Consider the following 22,945-nt stretch of genomic DNA (forward strand, 5'->3'; position numbering starts at 1 on the left):
CATAGTGGATCTAACATAATATTGTGAGAGTCCAGTCCATAGTGGATCTAACATAATATTGTGAGAGTCCAGTCCATAGTGGATCTAACATAATAGTAAGAGTCCAGTCCATAGTGGATCTAACATAATAGTAAGAGTCCAGTCCATAGTGGATCCAACATAATAGTAAGAGTCCAGTCCATAGTGGATCTAACATAATAGTAAGAGTCCAGTCCATAGTGGGGCCAGCAGGACACCATCCCGAGCGGAGACGGGTCAGAATGAATAGAAATAGGTTAGATGAATAAATGAACACTCAATCAGCAATCCTACTGTCATGTCTGTGTGATCATGTTTTGTTTTAGTCATGTTCGGTTTTGTTTTTGGACTTTTTGTGCACTTTTGTTTGTTTTGTCACCATAGCAACCATTAGTTTTCACCTGTCACGTCACGCACCTGTTTCACGTTTTGAGTCACGCACCTGTTTTCACTAATCATGTCTGTAGTATTTAAGTTCATTGTTTTCAGTTTGTCTTCCTGGTGATATCCTGCATTCATACCCCTGTCACACTCTGTCTACCTCTGCGCACTTCATGCCATGTCCAAGTAAGTTTTTTCTATTAATGCCACAGTTAGTGTTTTTGTTTCATTGTTCACAGTTTCTGCCTATGTGCAAGTTTTGTTTACAATAGCCTAGTTTTGTACCTCCGCCATTGTGCGCGCTTTTCGTTTGTTCCTTTTTGATTTATAGTGTTAAAAGGCATGTCTGGTCCAAATCACTTGCACCTCGGGAGAACAAACCAAGCCATAGTCCAAGTCGTGACACCTACATTGTTGTATGACAACAGAATGGCTAGCAGAACAGAAGGCAGAGGAAACTACACCTTTTCATTTAGTATTTGCTACTTGAACTTTACACATCACAAAAAAGGTCAATTCGGATCGCTAACGTTGTTAGCATAAATTAATGGGATTTAACATACAGAAAATTAGCATCACGGCTATATTCACCCCAGTAATATCATCAACACTTACATACCCCGTTTCCATATGAGTTGGGAAATTGTGTTAGATGTAAATATAAACGGAATACAATGATTTGCAAATCCTTTTCAACCCATATTCAGTTGAATATGCTACAAAGACAACATATTTGATGTTCAAACTCATAAACTTTATTTTTTTTTTTTGCAAATAATAATTAACTTAGAATTTCATGGCTGCAACACGTGCCAAAGTAGTTGGGAAAGGGCATGTTCACCACTGTGTTACATGGCCTTTCCTTTTAACAACACTCAGTAAACGCTTGGGAACTGAGGAGACACATTTTTTTAAGCTTCTCAGGTGGAATTCTTTCCCATTCTTGCTTGATGTACAGCTTAAGTTGTTCAACAGTCCGGGGGTCTCCGTTGTGCTATTTTAGGCTTCATAATGCGCCACACATTTTCAATGGGAGACAGGTCTGGACTGCAGGCGGGCCAGAAAAGTACCCGCACTCTTTTACTATGAAGCCACGTTGATGTAACACGTGGCTTGGCATTGTCTTGCTGAAATAAGCAGGGGCGTCCATGGTAACGTTGCTTGGATGGCAACATATGTTGCTCCAAAACCTGTATGTACCTTTCAGCATTAATGGCGCCTTCACAGATGTGTAAGTTACCCATGTCTTGGGCACTAATACACCCCCATACCATCACACATGCTGCCTTTTACACTTTGCGCCTATAACAATCCGGATGGTTCTTTTCCTCTTTGGTCCGGAGGACACGACGTCCACAGTTTCCAAAAACAATTTGAAATGTGGACTCGTCAGACCACGTCCCAAGAGCCAGCTTATGTAGCCGAGGATCGGACCGCCAAGTGCCCTGCCCTCGGCTTCCGCCCAGCTCACACTGCACCCGACCTCTATGGCCCCTGCTATGGGTGGTGAGCCCATTGGACGGGGGACCCACGTTGCCTCTTCGGGCTGTGCCCGGCCGGGCCCCATGGGGACAGGCCCGGCCACCAGACGCTCGCCATCGTGCCCCACCTCCGGGCCTGGCTCCAGAGGGGGGCCCCGGTGACCCGCGTCCGGGCGAGGGAAATCTGGGTCCTTGGTTTGTGTTCTTCATCGAGGTCTTCGAGCTCGATGAAGAACTCTGCAACATCGCATGGACATCGGGGGCGGTACCTCTGGATTGTCAGACCGGGGTGGTGGTTCCTCTCTTTAAGAAGGGGAACCAGAGGGTGTGTTCTAACTATCGTGGGATCACACTCCTCAGCCTTCTCGGTAAGGTCTATTCAGGTGTACTGGAGAGGAGGCTACGCCGGATAGTCGAACCTCGGATTCAGGAGGAACAGTGTGGTTTTCGTCCTGGTCGTGGAACTGTGGACCAGCTCTATACTCTCGGCAGGGTCCTTGAGGGTGCATGGGAGTTTGCCCAACCAGTCTACATGTGCTTTGTGGACTTGGAGAAGACATTCGACCGTGTCCCTCGGGAAGTCCTGTGGGGAGTGCTCAGAGAGTATGGGGTAACGGACTGTCTTATTGTGGCAGTTCGCTCCCTGTATAATCAGTGTCAGAGCTTGGTCCGCATTGCCGGCAGTAAGTCGGACACGTTTCCAGTGAGGGTTGGACTCCGCCAAGGCTGCCCTTTGTCACCGATTCTGTTCTGAACTTTTATGGACAGAATTTCTAGGCGCAGTCAAGGCGTTGAGGGGATCTGGTTTGGTGGCTGCAGGATTAGGTCTCTGCTTTTTGCAGATGATGTGGTCCTGATGGCTTCCTCCGGCCAAGATCTTCAGCTCTCACTGGATCGGTTCGCAGCCGAGTGTGAAGCGACTGGGATGGTAATCAGCACCTCCAAGTCCGAGTCCATGGTTCTCTCCCGGAAAAGGGTGGAGTGCCATCTCCGGGTTGGGGAGGAGATCTTGCCCCAAGTGGAGGAGTTCAAGTACCTCGGAGTCTTGTTCACGAGTGAGGGAAGAGTGGATCATGAGATCGACAGGCGGATCGGTGCGGCGTCTTCAGTAATGCGGACGCTGTATCGATCCGTTGTGGTGAAGAAGGAGCTGAGCCGGAAGGCAAAGCTCTCGATTTACCGGTCGATCTACGTTCCCATCCTCACCTATGGTCATGAGCTTTGGGTCATGACCGAAAGGACAAGATCACGGGTACAAGCAGCCGAAATGAGTTTCCTCCGCCGAGTGGCGGGGCTCTCCCTTAGAGATAGGGTGAGAAGCTCTGTCATTCGGGGGGAGCTCAAAGTAAAGCCGCTGCTCCTCCACATGGAGAGGAGCCAGATGAGGTGGTTCGGGCATCTGGTCAGGATGCCACCCGAACGCCTCCCTAGGAAGGTGTTTCGGGCACGTCCGACCGGTAGGAGGCCACGGGGAAGACCCAGGACACGCTGGGAAGACTATCTCTCCCGGCTGGCCTGGGAACGCCTCGGGATCCCCCGGGAGGAGCTGGACGAAGTGGCTGGGGAGAGGGAAGTCTGGGCTTCCCTGCTTAAGCTGCTGCCCCCGCGACCCGACCTCGGATAAGCGGAAGAAGATGGATGGATGGATGGATGGACTCGTCAGACCACAGAACACTTTTCCACTTTGTATCAGTCCATCTTAGATGAGCTCAGGCCCAGTGAAGCCGGCTGCGTTTCTGGGTGTTGTTGATAAACGGTTTTCGCCTTGCATAGGAGAGTTTTAACTTGCACTTACAGATGTAGCGACCAACTGTAGTTACTGACAGTGGGTTTCTGAAGTGTTCCTGAGCCCATGTGGTGATATCCTTTACACACTGATGTCGCTTGTTGATGCAGTACAGCCTGAGGGATCGAAGCTCACGGGCTTAGCTGCTTACGTGCAGTGATTTCTCCAGACTCAAATACTAGTGTGTAGCATGCTGGGAATTATCTGTGCATGTGATGGAGGAATGCACAGTGCAGGGTTGAAATTCACCTGAATTTGCATTAAATCGGGTTGTTTGAGCTAGTAATCATGCTGCAAGATCTAGCATGTTGCATTCAATGTTTATTCCCATTCATTCCCATGGAAAGTTTCCAACTTTGAATATTCACGGAGTTTTGCAACCCTACTCAGCGGTAAAAAAAAGAAGGGAGAGATAAAATGAGAGCTGGGCCTGCTGGACTCACACAGCTATTTCACCTTGACCTTTTGTAGATATCGTCCTCTGAATGGCGGCTTGGAATTTCTATTGCAATGATCATTTAAATAGTGCTACAGTCATGAAGTTGGAATCTAGTTGGACTGCACCTCGGTACAATATCATTTTCTCTCCTGGACCTTGCAGGCGCAGCTCGTAAATATCACAAAGACAGTCCCTAAATCCACCCAGCGCTTCTTTTGTTTCCTATTTATAGCCACCTTTTTTTTTAACTCTCTGTTTCTGTCAATCAGCTCCTACCCCCTTTTTTTTTTTGTTAAAGGCCACCGTGTCCTAACACCGAAGGCTGAAGTCATTTGACGCCAGGCAGCGGCGAGGACCAGCAGCGATGGACGACGTGTACAAAGCAGCCGTAAGTACACACTTGGAGCTTGTCGGGTATGGAAGACATGTTTGATGTGCCGGGGGGGGGGGGGGGGGGGGGGGGGGGCATTGTGACCGTTAGACCTGTTCATGGTCAAGTCAGACGAGCCCTAGGTTGAAATTGCTCTGAAAGACAGTGGAACCTCCATTTACCAACTTAAATGGTTCTTGAACCGGGTTCATAATTCGAGACGTTTGTATATTGAAGCAAATGTGTCCATTAGAAACAATGTAAACATGAATAATGGCTTCCAGTCGAGACACAAGTCCATATTTTAGTGAAGGATTATTGCACACAATATACAGTTCTGTACATCAAACAAACAAAAACAAGGAGGTGATGAACGAGATGGATCGATCGCTCAATCGATAGACTTTTAATCGTCCCACCATGGGGAAATGGTGTGGTTGCAGTGCAGGTTTTTACACTCATGAATGAAAAACAAACAAAAAAAGTAATAAATAATACATATTGTGCACTAATAATGTTGAGATACAGCTCTCTTTATTAGCAAGCCAAAGCACCAACACGGAAGTCCCTTTGGTGCACTCACAAACAATCAGAAATCACTAAAATCCTTAACTTTAACAAACACTTAAAAAAAAAAAAGAAGCTGAACTGTGCTGTACACGCGCGCACATACCGTATTTTCCGCACCATAAGGCGCCCTGGGTTATAAGCCGCGCCTTCAATGAACGGCATATTTCAAAACTTTGTCCACCTATAAGCCGCCCCGTGTTGTAAGCCGCATCTAACTGCCCTAAAGGAATGTCAAAAAAACAGTCAGATAGGTCAGTCAAACTTTAATAATATATTAAAAACCAGCGTTCTAACAACTCTGTTCACTCCCAAAATGTACGGTAATGTGCAAATGTGCAATCACAAACATAGTAAAATTCAAAATAGTGCATCAATAACTTAATGTTGCTCGAACGTTAATGTCACAACACACAAAATAAACATAACGCTCACTTTCTGAAGTTATTCTTCATTCATAAATCCCTCGAATTCTTCTCCTTCGGTGTCCGAATTAAAAAGTTGGGCGAATACGGGATCCAAAATGGCCGGCTCCGTCTCGTCGAAGTCATCGGAGTCAGTGTCGCTGTTGTTGTCCAGCAGTTCTGTGAATCCTGCCTTCCGGAAAGCTCGGACCACAGTTGTGACCGAAATATCCGCCCAGGCATTTACGATCCACTGGCAGATGTTGGCGTATGTCGTCCGGCGCTGTCTCCCTGTCTTAGTGAAGGTGTGTTGGCCTTCTGTCATCCATTGTTCCCACGCCGTTCGCAGTCGTGATTTAAATGCCCTGTTGACACCAATATCGAGCGGTTGGAGTTCTTTGGTTAATCCACCCGGAATGACGGCGAGTGTTGTATTTGTGTGCTTCACTTGTTTTTTGACACCATCTGTGATGTGGGCGCGATTCATTTATGTTATATTCTCTTGCTGCTGCTCTATTTCCGTGTTCTTCGGCATGACTTATTGCCTTAAGTTTAAATTCTGCGTTATACGCGTGTCGCTTAGTAGGAGCCATTTTGTGGTCTTTACAGATGTAAACACACAAAGGAAATGAAACGTAATACCCGCGCGCTTCTTCTTCTACGGGGGCGGGTGGTTGCTTACCGTAGAAGAAGAAGCGCTTCCTCTTCTACGGGGAAAAAAGATGGCGGCTGTTTACCGTAGTTGCGAGACCGAAACTTTATGAAAATAAATATTTATATTAATCCATATATAAGGCGCACCGGGTTATAAGCCGCACTGTCAGCTTTTGTGAAAATTTGTGGTTTTTAGGTGCGGCTTATAGTGCGGAAAATACGGTACACAGAAGTCCCTTTGGTATGCTCACAAACGATCAGAAATCACAAAAATCCTTAACTTTAACAAACACTTTTTTTGAAAAAAAACCTGAACTGTGCTGTGCACATGTCTGCACACACGGACGTCCCTTTGGTGCGCTCACAAACAATCAGAAATCACAAAAATCCTTAACTTTAACAAACAGCTGTTTAAAAAAAAACCGGAACTGTGCTTTTTACGAGCGCACATACACAGAAGTCCCTTTTGTATGCTCACAATCGATCAGAAATCACTAAAATCCTTAACTTTAACAAACACTTAAAAAAAAAAAAAGCTGAACTGTACTGTACACGCGCGCACATACATAGAAGTCCCTTTGGTATGCTCACAAACGATCAGAAATCACAAAAATCCTTAACTTTAACAAATACTTAAAAAAAAAAAAAAACCTGAACTGTGCTGTACACACGTCCGCACACACGGAAGTCCCTTTGGTGCGCTCACAAACAATCAGAAATCACAAAAATCCTTAACTTTAACAAACAGCTGTTTAAAAAAAACAAACTGAACTGTGCTTTTTACGAGCGCGCATACACAGAAGTCCCTTTTGTATGCTCACAATCGATCAGAAATCACAAAAATCCTTAACTTTAACAAACAGATTTAAAAAAAAAAAAAGATAAACTGTGCTGTACACACGCCCGCACACACGGAAGTCCCTTTGGCGCGCTCACAAACAATCAGAAATCATAAAAATCCTTAACTTTAACAAACACTTAAAAAAAAAAAGCTGAACTGTGCTGTACACGCGCGCACATACATAGAAGTCCCTTTGGTATGCTCACAAACGATCAGAAATCACAAAAATCCTTAACTTTAACAAACACTTTAAAAAAAAAAAAAAACCTGAACTGTGCTGTACACACGCCTGCACACACGGAAGTCCCTTTGGTGCGCTCACAAAAAAACAGAAATCACAAAAATCCTTAACTTTAACAAACAGCTGTCATGACTTGGTCCGGGGTGTGTGCTTTTCCAGGAATGCAAAGGAAAGTTGGCTCGTGCGAGACGGGAATGAAGGTACATGATTTATTATCAAAAAAAGGAATAAATGAAAGCGCGCACAGTGGCGGAGAATAAACTATAAAACCAAAAGACTATAGCAAAAAGTACAAACAAAAAACACGCACAATGGCGGAGAACAAACTATGAAACCAAAAAGACTATAAATATGGAACAAAAACTTACTTGGCTTGAGGAATTGACATGAAAAGAAGTATCAGGCATGAACAGAGCATAAATGTGTTGAGGTCGTCAGGACGAACAACAGAAAATGAATGAACTTAAATACTATGGACATGATTAGTGAAAACAGGTGCGTGACTCAAAACGTGAAACAGGTGCGTGACGTGACAGGTGAAAACTAATGGTTGCTATGGTGACCAGACAAGGGAGTGAAAAGACAGAAACTAAACAAAACATGACTTAAAACAAAACATGATAATACAGACATGACAACAGCTGTTTAAAAAAAAAACTGAACTGTGCTTTTTACGCGCGCGCATACACAGAAGTCCCCTTTTGTATGCTCACAAACGATCAGAAATCACAAAAATCCTTAACTTTAACAAACAGCTTTAAAAAAAAAAAAAGATAAACTGTGCTGTACACACGCCCGCACACACGGAAGTCCCTTTGGTGCGCTCACAAACAATCAGAAATCACAAAAATCCTTAACTTTAACAAACACATTAAAAAAAAGCTGAAGTGTGCTGTACACGCACGCACACATGGAAGTCCCTTTGGTGCGCTCACAAACAATCAGAAATCACAAAAATCCTTAACTTTAACAAAAATCTTTAAAAAAAAAAAGAAGAAAAGGTTAATTGTGCTGTACACGCACGCACGCACACACATACAAGTTCCTTTGGTGCGCTCACAAACAATCAGAAATCACTAAAATCCTTAACTTTAACAAAAAGCTTTAAAAAAAAAAAAGAAGAAAAGGTTAATTGTGCTGTACATGCACGCACACACACAGAAGTTCCTTTGGTGTGCTCACAAACAATCAGAAATCCCCAAAATCCTGAACTTTAACAAACAGCTTTTTTAAAAATAAAGCTAAACTGTGCCGTACATGCGCGCACACATGGAAGTCCCTTTGGTGCGCTCACAAACAATCAGAAATCACAAAAATCCGTAACTTTAACAAAAAGCTTTAAAAAAAAAAAAGAAAAGGTTAATTGTGCTGTACACGCACGCACACACACAGAAGTCCCTTTGGTATGCTCACAAACGATCAGAAATCACAAAAATCCTTAACTTTAACAAATACTTAAAAAAAAAAAAAAACCTGAACTGTGCTGTACACACGCCCGCACACACGGAAGTCTCTTTGGTGCGCTCACAAACAATCAGAAATCACAAAAATCCTTAACTTTAACAAACAGCTTTTAAAAAAAAAAAAATCTGAACTGTGCTTTTTACGCGCGCGCATACACAGAAGTCCCTTTTGTATGCTCACAAACGATCAGAAATCACAAAAATCCTTAACTTTAACAAACAGCTTTAAAAAAAAAAAAAAGATAAACTGTGCTGTACACACGCCCGCACACACGGAAGTCCCTTTGGTGCGCTCACAAACAATCAGAAATCACAAAAATCCTTAACTTTAACAAACACTTAAAAAAAAAAAAAGCTGAACTGTGCTGTACACGCACGCACACATGGAAATCCCTTTGGTGCGCTCACAAACAATCAGAAATCCCCAAAATCCTTAACTTTAACAAACAGCTTTTTTTTAAATAAAGCTAAACTGTGCTGTACATGCGCGCACACATGGAAGTCCCTTTGGTGCGCTCACAAACGATCAGAAATCACAAAAATCCTTAACTTTAACAAAAAGCTTTAAAAAAAAAAAAAGAAGAAAAGGTTAATTGTGCTGTACACGCACGCACACACACAGAAGTTTCTTTGGTGCGCTCACAAATGATCAGAAATCCCCAAAATCCTTAACTTTAACAAACAGCTTTTTTAAAAATAAAGCTTAACTGTGCTGTACACACGCCCGCACACATGGAAGTCCCTTTGGTGCGCTCACAAACAATCAGAAATCCCAAAAATCCTTAACTTTAACAAACAGCTTTTTAAAAAATAAAGTTTAACTGTGCTGTACACACGCCCGCACACATGGAAGTCCCTTTGGTGCGCTCACAAACAATCAGAAATCACAAAAATCCTTAACTTTAACAAAAAGCTTTAAAAAAAAAAAGAAGAAAAGGTTAATTGTGCTGTACACGCACGCACACACACAGAAGTTCCTTTGGTGCGCTCACAAACAATCAGAAATCACAAAAATCCTTAACTTTAACAAACAGCTTTTTAAAAAAAAAGCTAAACTGTGCTGTACACGCGCCCGCACACACAGCAGTCCCTTTGGTGCGCTCACAAACGATCAGAAATCACAAAAATCCTTTAAAAAAAAAAAAGTAAGTTCTTATCACAATTAAAAACTTGGTGCTCCTAGAAATGAGCAGACAGAGGGAGAGAAGGAATGGACGTTTGAAAGAGGCGCCGCTGAGCGAGAGGCGGTCTTCTCCTCTGCTGTGATATACCGTACTTTCCGGCCAAAAAGCCACGGCCATTAAATTTTCTAAGAAAAAAATATTTATCCATATATTAGCCGCACCAGACTATATTCCGCAGATATATATGTTGTGAAATTAGTTATTTACACATGAATATTTTACAAATGTTTATTTACATACCTTAAATGTTTCCAAACGGGGTCTGTAAGACGGCAGTAAAATGGCTGACCAAACAAAACAGAAGTCATCGTCATGGACCCACTAGCTGCGCAAGCTAGCTCTTTAACAGACTCAATAACTCCATGGTGACGTTTTGGTGAATTCATGAAACTGAAACAATGAAAAAAGAATGTCATTGTAAGCTAATAATACTAACACTCGTAAATGTGTTAGCATATTAGCTAATGCTAATGATGCTAGCTTCATTACATTAAAATAGCGCATACAAATATGTATAAAAACATCACAGACGGGACGTTTTAGTAAGTAAGAATTGTTGTAGTTATATTGTAAAACTTACAAGTGAAGAATGGAGAATCCACACGAGTAGAAACGCCGTGGACGGCTAGAAGACTGAACGGCAACTGTACTTCCGGTAGATTCAAAGCTCAGTCTAAACAGCACAGGAAACGCAGCAACTGCAGTGAGCAAACTCCCCCAAAAGATGGCGCCACAGCACGAACAATAACCCACCTATTCAGTGTGTTTAGCCACACCGTCTTTTGAGCCGCGGGGTTCAAAGCGTAAGGAAAAAAGTAGCTTCTTATAGTCCGGAATTTACGGTAAGTCCGCTTTGGCATATTATTTTCCAGAAAAGTCCGGTCTCATCCCAATCAAAAAGAAAAAGAAGTCAGCTTCCTCAACATCTTAAAAAGGAAGCAAGCACAAAATGGCTGCCAGGGGGACACAAAATGAACGTCCACCGAGACATATTTGCTCATTAAAAGTTTGTAAACGGAGGAGTTGACAACTCAATCCAGGTTCCACCGTATCAAAGTCATTTCCCATTAGAATTGATGGTAATACTGCAAATATTACTACACAAATGAGATCCGTCATGTATCGGCATGACTTTTTAAACATCACCATGTGTGACATGTACACACATGGAACCTCCCCGAGTAACAATAGACAAAAACAGCTGGACATAAAAAGAACAGCTGATGGTGCTCCTAACACACACACACACACACACACACACACACACACACACACACACACACACACACACACACACACACACACACACACACACACACACACACACACACACACACACACACAGACAAACGTATTTGTGACCTTCTTGAGACCTGAGAAAAATGCCTACCTCTTTAGGACCAGCCTTTCTAGATATATAAAGAAGTGTATTTACAACATGAATAATATATACATACTATGCAAATATAAAAAAGCTTGTGAAAATTTAGTTGGAATTTTACAAGAAAAAGGTCACAATTTTACAAGAAAAACTTAGAATGTTGGCAGTATTATAATAAAAGTCGTCATTTTACTCAACGCAAGTCAAAATTTTACAAGGAAAAAAAAAGGACATTTGTGCAATATTATGATAAAAGTTGGAATTTTACTCAATAACAGTAAAGCTTAAAATGTTGGCAATTTTATGAAAATAGTCATCATTTTACTGAACAAAAATCACAATTTTATAAGAAAACTTTAAAATGTTGGCGATATTATAATAATAATTGGAATTTTACTTGGCAAAATTATGACAAGAGTCATAATTTTACCCCCAAAAAATCACTATTTTACAAGAACAACAATAAAATGGGCAATATTGTGATACAAGTCAGAATTTTACATGACAAATGTCACCATTTTGCATCAAAAAGTAATAATTTTACATCAAAAAAGTAATAATTTTACTATAAAATCTTGCAATATTAGAAAGAATATGACAAATTATTCCCCAATTTTATAAGAAAAAAGTTGACACGTTGTGAGGAAAAAGACTGCTTTTTGTTCATTTTATGTTTGTAATTGATTTTTAATCTTCATTATTTACGTCAAGTTATTACAGTATGTCTCTATATACATACTTATTTAATTTATTTTTAAACATTTGGCCAAAGGGGGCGCATTTCAATTTATTACACACACTTGTTATTTCATATGTTGGCCAGAGGAGGAGCACTATTAAAAGCGACACAGTCAATTTTAAAAATCCCTCCTTTTTGGTACCACCCTCATTTTGATAGATGTCACCAGCAGGGGTGCAAATGAGACATTGTTATTGGGACCATGATTTATGTCATCACTTGTTCACACCTCCTCATATGGAAGATACTTTTCCTTCTTCATGTATCAAGAAAGCTAGAAATACAAGAACACACACACACACACATACATACACACTCACACACACACACGTTCATAACCCCACAACAATCTCTGGCCGACCACCAGAATAGCAAGTGATGATGAGTATTTGAGTGCTGCTGATGTTTGTCCCCTCAGGTTGAAAACTTGACTGAGGAGCAAAAGAATGGTAAGTAACTTTTGGATTTGACTACACAACATCCACATCAGTGTTAACCAAAGTGCGACTCACGGCTCTCTTTACAAATATTATTGCAAAAAAAACCCCATTAAAAAGTGGAAATAACAGAGCAAACAGGTGTAATGTAAGGAGAAAATGTTGCAATATTGACACTAATAACACAAAGTTGCCATGTTGGCAGTTTTTTTCTTTAAAACTGTCAATTTATCATTTATCATTTATTGCTCAAAAAATAATAATGAACCAAAAGCATTGTTGTTATGAATTATTGACCTATTTAAGGCTCTAATTACTTCACATTAGATGTTCATAATGATAATCATCATATTATCACGGCACATTTTGAAAATGTTCCGCGCCTCTATTGTCGAGGCGGCTGATTGGAGCTGTGGCCGCAAGGTAGTTGGGGTGCTTGTCGTGGCGGTAATCCTAGAACCCGTTGGTGGACACCGGCGGTGAGGGATGCCGTCAAGCTGAAGAAGGAGTCCTATCGGGTTCTTTTGGCTCATAGGACTCCTGAGGCAGCGGACAGGTACCGACAGGCCAAGCGGTGTGCGGCTTCAGCGGTCGCAGAGGCAAAAACTCGGACATGGGAGGAGTTCGGGGAAACCATGGAAAACGACTTCCGGACGGCTTCGAAGCGATTCTGGACCACCACCCGCCGCCTCAGGAAGGGGAAGCAGTGCAGTGTCAACACCGTGTATGGCGGGGATGGTGTTCTGCTGACCTCGACTGCGGATGTTGTGGATCGGTGGAGGGAATACTTCGAAGACCTCCTCAATCCCACCAACACGTCTTCTTATGAGGAAGCAGTGCCTGGGGAATCTGTGGTGGGCTCTCCTATTTCTGGGGCTGAGGTTGCTGAGGTAGTTAAAAAGCTCCTCGGTGGCAAGGCCCCAGGGTAGATGAGATCCGCCCGCAGTTCCTTAAGGCTCTGGATGCTGTGGGGCTGTCTTGGTTGACAAGACTCTGCAGCATCGCGTGGACATCGGGGGCAGTACCTCTGGATTGGCAGACCGGGGTGGTGGTTCCTCTCTTTAAGAAGGGGAACCGGAGGGTGTGTTCTAACTATCGTGGGATCACACTCCTCAGCCTTCCCGGTAAGGTCTATTCAGGTGTACTGGAGAGGAGGCTACGCCGGATAGTCGAACCTCGGATTCAGGAGGAACAGTGTGGTTTTCGTCCTGGTCGTGGAACTGTGGACCAGCTCTATACTCTGGGCAGGGTCCTTTAGGGTGCATAGGAGTTTGCCCAACCAGTCTACATGTGTTTTGTGGACTTGGAGAAGGCATTGGACCGTGTCCCTCGGGAAGTCCTGTGGGGAGTGCTCAGAGAGTATGGGGTATCGGACTGTCTGATTGTGGCAGTCCGCTCCCTGTATGCTCAGTGCCAGAGCTTGGTCCGCATTGCCGGCAGTAAGTCGGACACGTTTCCAGTAAGGGTTGGACTCCGCCAGGGCTGCCCTTTGTCACCGATTCTGTTCATAACTTTTATGGACAGAATTTCTAGGCGCAGTCAAGGCGTTGAGGGGATCTGGTTTGGTGGCTGCAGGATTAGGTCTCTGCTTTTTGCAGATGATGTGGTCCTGATGGCTTCATCTGGCCAGGATCTTCAGCTCTCACTGGATCGGTTTGCAGCTGAGTGTGAAGCGACTGGGATGAGAATCAGCACCTCCAAGTCCGAGTCCATGGTTCTCGCCCGGAAAAGGGTGGAGTGCCATCTCCGGGTTGGGGAGGAGATCTTGCCCCAAGTGGAGGAGTTCAAGTACCTTGGAGTCTTGTTCACGAGTGAGGGAAGAGTGGATGGTGAGATGGACAGGCGGATCGGTGCGGCGTCTTCAGTAATGCGGACGCTGTATCGATCCGTTGTGGTGAAGAAGGAGCTGAGCCGGAAGGCAAAGCTTTCAATTTACCGGTCGATCTACGTTCCCATCCTCACCTATGGTCATGAGCTTTGGGTTATGACCGAAAGGACAAGATCACGGGTACAAGCGGCCCAAATGAGTTTCCTCCGCCGGGTGGCGGGGCTCTCCCTTAGAGATAGGGTGAGAAGCTCTGCCATCCGGGAGGAGCTCAAAGTAAAGCCGCTGCTCCTCCACATGGAGAGGAGCCAGATGAGGTGGTTCGGGCATCTGGTCAGGATGCCACCCGAACGCCTCCCTAGGGAGGTGTTTAGGGCACGTACGTACGTTGGGAAGACTATGTCTCCCGGCTGGCCTGGGAACGCCTCGGGGTCCCACAGGAAGAGCTGGACGAAGTGGCTGGGGAGAGGGAAGTCTGGGCTTCCCTGCTTAGGCTGCTGCCCCCGCGACCCGACCTCGGATAAGCGGAAGAAGATGGATGGATGGATGGATGGATTTTGAAAATATTTTTACCAAAAAAAAAAAAAAACATAAAAAGTGGGACAAAAAGAGCAAACAGGTAAGAAGAAAACGTTACAATATTGACACCAATAACACAAAGATGCTTTGCAGGCAGTTTTTCACTTTAAACCTAACATTGTTTGAAAAATAATCATAATTGACTGATAGATCTAAAGTTGATCTAGTGATTAAGTGTTAAAAGTGAAAATAATATATATTAATATGTTTGGAGGCCTTTTGAATCTCATTGAGTGTGATTTTTTTAAACTGTTGTAACCGAGGGTTTATATATGTCGCCTATACGGTATGAAACTACAAAATAATAAACACGGAATCTCCAGTTTACACGAGGACCACTTTATTTACATTCTTTTCAAAACCTTCGCTCCACTCCAACCACGTGACCTCACTTCCGCTCTTAGCGCCTTCAAAATAAGAGCTCAAGGCATATATACTGTATGACAGCGTATAACAGGAACTCAACATCACCAAGAGGAAAGCCCATAAAAATAGGTTACACTGTCATTGCTCAAAAAAATAATAAAAACGTATAATCAGTGGTTAGATTTGAAGTTGATCTTGAGATTTAAATCCGCTAACAGCTTCCGGTTTGCGGTCGTATTTATAGACTTTTACATACCAGCAGATGGCGCAATTGGACCTCTCGTTGCATAACAAAACAATATACATATTTTAGCAGCAATTTCACTCAAATAATCAAAGTATTTCTTATACCCGTATGGCGATGCATTTGTTAGGCAGGAATTCTTATTTACATATTGAGTCACATTAGTTATTGTCAAGTAACACTTTTGTTGTATTGTATTTTATTTTATACGGTCCCGCATTTCGTTCCTATCTATTGTTTCCGTGGGACCGAATAGGGAACGGACGGGGGAGAGGAAAAAAGAGCGGGAGACAAGAAAAGATGGCCGAGTGTGTGAAAGAAAGAAATGGAGTCGAGGTTGTCCTGCCTTCATGCTACTTTTACAAGGAAGACAAGAAAACTATCTTCTAAACAACTCAACTTTAACACACAGCCGTCGAAGTTGGTGAGAGAAAAAAAATATTAGGGTTACAACGCCGCTAATCGCCGTCATGCGACCAGAGAGTCACATTTACACTAGTTTGATCATATCTAAATATCACATTTACACTAGTTTGATCATATCTAAATATCACATTTACACTAGTTTGATCATATCTAAATATCACATTTACACTAGTTTGATCATATCTAAATATCACATTTACACTAGTTTGATCATATCTAAATATCACATTTACACTAGTTTGATCATATCTAAATATCACATTTACACTAGTTTGATCATATCTAAATATCACATTTACACTAGTTTGATCATATCTAAATATCACATTTACACTATTTTGATCATATCTAAATATCACATTTACACTAGTTTGATCATATCTAAATATCACATTTACACTATTTTGATCATATCTAAATATCACATTTACACTAGTTTGATCATATCTAAATATCACATTTACACTAGTTTGATCATATCTAAATATCACATTTACACTAGTTTGATCATATCTAAATATCACATTTACACTAGTTTGATCATATCTAAATATCACATTTACACTATTTTGATCATATCTAAATATCACATTTACACTAGTTTGATCATATCTAAATATCACATTTACACTAGTTTGATCATATCTAAATATCACATTTACACTAGTTTGATCATATCTAAATATCACATTTACACTAGTTTGATCATATCTAAATATCACATTTACACTAGTTTGATCATATCTAAATATCACATTTATACTATTTTGCTCATATCTAAATATCACATTTACACTAGTTTGATCATATCTAAATATCACATTTACACTAGTTTGATCATATCTAAATATCACATTTACACTAGTTTGATCATATCTAAATATCACATTTACACTATTTTGATCATATCTAAATATCACATTTACACTAGTTTGATCATATCTAAATATCACATTTACACTATTTTGATCATATCTAAATATCACATTTACACTAGTTTGATCATATCTAAATATCACATTTACACTAGTTTGATCATATCTAAATATCACATTTACACTAGTTTGATCATATCTAAATATCACATTTACACTAGTTTGATCATATCTAAATATCACATTTATACTATTTTGCTCATATCTAAATATCACATTTACACTAGTTTGATCATATCTAAATATCACATTTACACTAGTTTGATCATATCTAAATATCACATTTACACTAGTTTGATCATATCTAAATATCACATTTACACTAGTTTGATCATATCTAAATGTCACATTTACACTAGTTTGATCATATCTAAATATCACATTTACACTAGTTTGATCATATCTAAATGTCACATTTACACTAGTTTGATCATATCTAAATGTCACATTTACACTAGTTTGATCATATCTAAATGTCACATTTACACTAGTTTGATCATATCTAAATGTCACATTTACACTAGTTTGATCATATCTAAATATCACATTTACACTAGTTTGATCATATCTAAATATCACATTTACACTATTTTGATCATATCTAAATATCACATTTACACTAGTTTGATCATATCTAAATATCACATTTACACTAGTTTGATCATATCTAAATATCACATTTACACTAGTTTGATCATATCTAAATATCACATTTACACTAGTTTGATCATATCTAAATATCACATTTACACTAGTTTGATCATATCTAAATATCACATTTACACTATTTTGATCATATCTAAATATCACATTTACACTAGTTTGATCATATCTAAATATCACATTTACACTATTTTGATCATATCTAAATATCACATTTACACTAGTTTGATCATGTTTAAATATCACATTTACACTAGTTTGATCATATCTAAATATCACATTTACACTAGTTTGATCATATCTAAATATCACATTTACACTACTTTGATCATATCTAAATATCACATTTACACTATTTTGATCATATCTAAATGGTAAGTCTTTTGGTGTCATAAATCAGATATATGTGACAATAGCTTCAATATCGAGGCAACGTGTTTTTTCATTATACTGCTACTTTCATATAGTTGAAATAACATTAAGCCTACACTCTTTTTTTATTTTATTTGATAAATTGCAACATTTACAAACTGAGAAATAATAATCAAAATTAAAGCTGCAAGCAGCATTGGTCGGGCCCGCGTATTTGGCAGGTGCTAGTCCTAAGTGTCCCAATACTTTTGTCTACTTTTAGTCTGAAGTGTCCCAAGACTTTTGTCTAGTGTACCTACCTTGTCTGCATTGTGTGGGCACGTTGGTGCTTCCTGCTTTTAAGCAGCCATCTTAAAAAAACAGCAGCGCAGCAGCATCAGCGCAGCGGGTCTTTGAAGGGTCATAAAATCAAAACCGGAGCAGGTATTAAAACGCTGTTCTGTTATTTTATACACAAGGGTTTAATCTCTCTCCTGTGTTAGTTTGAAACCGAAACGACAAACGCGCTCAGAGGAGATAGCTTTTGAAGGAAGGTGACCGGTTTTTACAAAAAATGTGTTTTGAAGGGGGAATAGCAAACTTCCTGTTGATTTTTGCTGGGGGTTGTCAATTTATGAAATGTAGGTCTCTCTCCGACCTTCCCAGGGAGAGTTACAGGCAGTTTTGTCAGTTTTTTCATCCGAGGAGCAGTTTTTTGTGCGTTTCATTAAAAAATTGCGCTAGAGCACAATTTTGAGATTTGGGGTTAGGTTTTTTTTATTAGATCGCAATTTTTGCCAGTCCTGATGTGTGTGTTCAGTTCGGTGAGTTTTGAAGCATGTTAAGGGGGTCAAATTACAGCTCAAAGAGGCAAAAGTGACTGTTTTTAGTACTTTTTTGTCTTGAAGGGGGAATTGCCAACTTCCTGTTGATTTTAGCCCGAGAATGTACCATTATGAAAGTTAGGTCTGAGGCAGACCTACATAGCGGATTTTGTTTCATGTCTTTCCGACCTTCCTAGTGGGAGTTACAGGCAGTCTAGTTTTTTTTTCCTAGGGGGCGCTAGAGCGCAATTTTGATTTTTGCGGTTCGTTTTTTTTATTAAAAGACAATTTTCGCAGGTCCTGATGGGTGGGTCAAATATGGTGAGTTTTGAAGCATGTTGAGTGGGTCAAATTAGTGCTCAAAGAGGCGGCGGAAGAATAAAGAAAAAAGAATAATAATAAAACCTTACAAATTCAATAGGTCCTTATGTCCCATTGCATAAGGACTCCCTGTTGGAGTCCTTATGCAATGGGCCATGCGGGCCCTAATTAAAGCTGCAAGCAGCATTGGTCGGGCCCGCGTATTTGGCAGGTGCTAGTCCTAAGTGTCCCAATACTTTTGTCTACTTTTAGTCTGAAGTGTCCCAAGACTTTTGTAAAGTGTACCTACCTTGTCTGCATTGTGTGGGCACGTTGGTGCTTCCTGCTTTTAAGCAGCCATCTTAAAAAAACAGCAGCGCAGCAGCATCAGCGCAGCGGGTCTTTGAAGGGTCATAAAATCAAAACCGGAGCAGTTAGAAAAAAAGCGCTTCTGTCATTGTAATCACAAGGGTTTAATCTCTCTCCTGTGTTAGTTTGAAGCCGAAACGACAAACGCGCTCAGAGGAGATAGTTTTTGAAGGAAGGTGACCGGTTTTTACAAAAAATTTGTTTTGAAGGGGGAATAGCAAACTTCCTGTTGATTTTTGCTGGGGGTTGTCAATTTATGAAATGTAGGTCTAAGTGAGACCTACATAGAGGTTTTTGTTTCATGTCTCTCTGACCTTCCCAGTGGGAGTTACAGGCAGTTTTGTCAGTTTTTCCATCCGAGGAGCAGTTTTTTGTGCGTTTCATTAAAAAATTGCGCTAGAGCACAATTTTGAGATTCGGGGTTAGGTTTTTTTATTAGATCGCAATTTTTGCCAGTCCTGATGTGTGTGTTCAGTTCGGTGAGTTTTGAAGCATGTTAAGGGGGTCAAATTACAGCTCAAAGAGGCAAAAGTGACTGTTTTTAGTACTTTTTTGCCTTGAAGGGGGAATTGCCAACTTCCTGTTGATTTTTGCCCGAGAATATACTATTATGAAATCTAGGTCTAAGTCACACCTACATAAAGGTTTTTGTTTCATGTCTCTCCGACCTTCCTAGTGGGAGTTACAGGCAGTCTAGTTTTGTTTTTTTTTCGTAGGGGGCGCTAGAGCGCAATTTTGAGTTTTGTGGTTCGTTTTATTTTAAAAAAAAAGGCAATTTTCACAGGTCCTGATGTGTGGGTCAAATATGGTGAGTTTTGAAGCATGTTAAGTGGGTCAAATTACAGTTTAAAGTGGCGGCGGAAGAATAAAGAATAATAAAACCTTACAAATTCAATAGGTCCTTATGTCCCATTGCATAAGGACTCCCTTTGGGAGTCCTTATACAATGGGCCATGCGGGCCCTAATAATAAAACCTTACAAATTCAATAGGTCCTTATGTCCCATTGCATAAGGACTCCCACAGGGAGCCCTTATGCAATGGGCCATGCGGGCCCTAATAAGTACAACAACAGTACAAAACAGCGCCAGGGGGTTGTAAACTCAATAAAACATTCAACTGTTTTTAACTTTTTAACTGCTTTTTTATCTAACAAATTGTTCTTAGGGTAATTTGTATTTGCTTTTTCAATGTGTATTTTACTTCTGTTTTAAATGTTATTTTTTAGTCTGTCCTTTGCCTCTATTTCTTTGTGGTGTACAGCCCTTTGTTCTTCAACTGTGCTTCTTTTTAAAGGGCTTTATAAATAAAGTTGGTATGATATGGTATGGTAAGTAACTAAAATAGAATGCAAAATATATATATAAAACAAAGTGCTAGTGATGGGTTGATGAGGCGTCATGAAGCGTTTCGACACATTGCAAAACTGTATTGATACTGTGTCGATACTGTGTCACTAAATACTGACATCTGCTGGACATTAAAAATCCCTACAGGCAACCTATGGACCGACTCAACTGACACTGATTTGATGCCCTAGTACAGGGGTCACCAACCTTTTTGAAACCAAAAACTACTTCTTGGGTACTGATTAATGCCAAGGGCTACCAGTTTGATACACACTTAAATAAATAAATATATTGTCATTTGTAAGTTACACGTAAGTGTCATTTAAACAAGAATAGCTAAATAAATACATTTATATATATAAAAAAATGGGTATTTCTGTCTGTCATTCCGTCGTACATTTTTTTTTCTTTTACGGAAGGTTTTTTGTAGAGAATAAATGATGAAAAAAAACACTTAATTGAACGGTTTAAAAGAGGAGAAAACAAGAAAAAATTTAAAATAAAATTTTGAAACTTGGCTTTTCTTCAATTTCGACTCTTTAAAATTCAAAATTCAACCGACAAAAAGAAGAGAAAAACTAGCTTATTTGAATCTTTTTGAAAAAATTAAAAAAAGAATTTATGGAACATCATTAGTAATTTTTCCTGATTAAGATACATTTTAGAATTGTGATGACATGTTTTAAATTGATTAAAATCCAATCTGCACTTTGTTAGAATATTTAACAAATTGGACCAAGCTATATTTCTAACAAAGACAAATCAGTATTTCTTCTAGATTTTCCAGAACAAAAATTTTAAAAGAAATTCAAAATACTTTGAAATAAGATTTAAATTTGATTCTACAGATTTTCTAGATTTGCCAGAATAATTTTTTTGAATTTTAATCATAGTAAGTTTGAAGAAATATTTCACAAATATTCTTCGTCGAAAAACCAGAAGCTAAAATATTTATTATTCTTTACAATAAAAAATAAATAAATTTACTTGAACATTGATTTAAATTGTCAGGAAAGAAGAAGAAGAAATTTAAAAGGTAAAAAGGTATATTTGTTTAAAAATCCTAAAATCATTTTTAAGGTTGTATTTTTTCTCTAAAATTGTATTTCTAAAAGTAATAAGAAGCAAAGTAAAAAATAAATCAATTTATTTAAACAAGTGAAGACCCATCCATCCATCCATTTTCTACCGCTTATTCCAAGTGAAGACCAAGTCTTTAAAATATTTTCTTGGATTTTCAAATTCTATTTGAGTTTTGTCTCTTTTAGAATTAAAAATGTCGATCAAAGCGAGACCAGCTTGCTAGTAAATAAATACAATTTAAAAAATAGAGGCAGCTCACTGGTAAGTGCTGCTCTTTGAGCTATTTTTAGAACAGGCCAGCGGGCGACTGATCTGGTCCTTACGGGCTACCTGGTGACCGCGGGCACCGCGTTGGTGACCCCTGCCCTAGTATATACAATAATATAAACCAAGTCATTGTATTTCATTTAGCATTATTTCATATCTTCATTTAAATAAAAATATATTTGTATCTTTTTTAGATACAGTCAATAAATAATGTGAACATGTATCATAACATGGAAATCTAAGAGAACGTGTTGTGGATGATTGTGGACTGGGAATTTTTTTAATTTTTTTTTTTTTTACACATTTGTATTCAAATCAATCAATCAATCAATGTTTATTTATATAGCCCTAAATCACAAGTGTCTCAAAGGGCTGCACAAGCCACAATGACAAAAAAAAAAAAAGTTTTTCCGACGTATTACATTTTAGACGATTTCTCTTCTTAGTTATTATTTCTCCGGCTGTAGAAAAGAGCCGCTCACAGGGCACAGAGGAGGCGTCAGTGCGACACAGTTGGCGTATCGGTCACGTGACCAAAACAGCTCATGATCGGTCACGTGACTTTCTAAAAGCGGTACGCGCACCGACACAGGGTTTCGCTCTATGAGCTCGACGCATGCGCCGATGCATCGGTGTTGCCGGACCCATCACTACTATCTTCTAAACAACTCAACTTTAACACACAGCCGTCGAAGTTGGTGAGAGATAAAAAATATTAGGGTTACAACGCCGCTAATCGTCGTCATGCAACCGGAGTCACATTTACACTAGTTTGATCATATCTAAATATCACATTTACACTATTTTGATCATATCTAAATGGTAAGTCTTTTGATGTCATAAATCAGATATATGTGACAATAGCTTCAATATAGAGGCAACGTGTTTTTTCATTATACTGCTACTTTCATATAGTTGAAATAACATTAAGCCTACACTCTTTTTTATTTTATTTGATAAATTGCAACATTTACAAACT

General features: G+C 40.0%; 1 protein-coding gene across 6 annotated transcripts in view; it reads left to right on the plus strand.

Moving 5' to 3' along the window:
• Positions 1–567: 567 nt before the first annotated feature.
• The window catches only part of LOC133612654 (troponin C, slow skeletal and cardiac muscles-like), a 34,036-nt gene continuing 11,658 nt past the window's right edge, over positions 568–22,945 (plus strand). For 2 of the 6 annotated variants that reach the window (XR_012050333.1, XR_012050334.1), the window contains exons 1-2: positions 4,348–4,493; positions 12,368–12,398. Coding sequence is in view for 2 of the 6 variants with exons in the window: in XM_072912842.1 (XP_072768943.1) it covers positions 4,470–4,493; positions 12,368–12,398 (55 nt within the window). In the remaining 4 variants the exon portion in view is untranslated. Of the gene's footprint in view, positions 586–4,347; positions 4,494–12,367; positions 12,399–15,694; positions 15,825–22,618; positions 22,665–22,945 lie in introns of those variants that run through there. The other 4 variants (XM_072912842.1, XM_061970268.2, XM_072912854.1 and 1 more) reach the window with 4 other exon arrangements.

The sequence above is a fragment of the Nerophis lumbriciformis genome, linkage group LG01 (assembly GCF_033978685.3).
Source record: "Nerophis lumbriciformis linkage group LG01, RoL_Nlum_v2.1, whole genome shotgun sequence".
Classification (NCBI taxonomy): Eukaryota; Metazoa; Chordata; class Actinopteri; order Syngnathiformes; family Syngnathidae; genus Nerophis; species Nerophis lumbriciformis.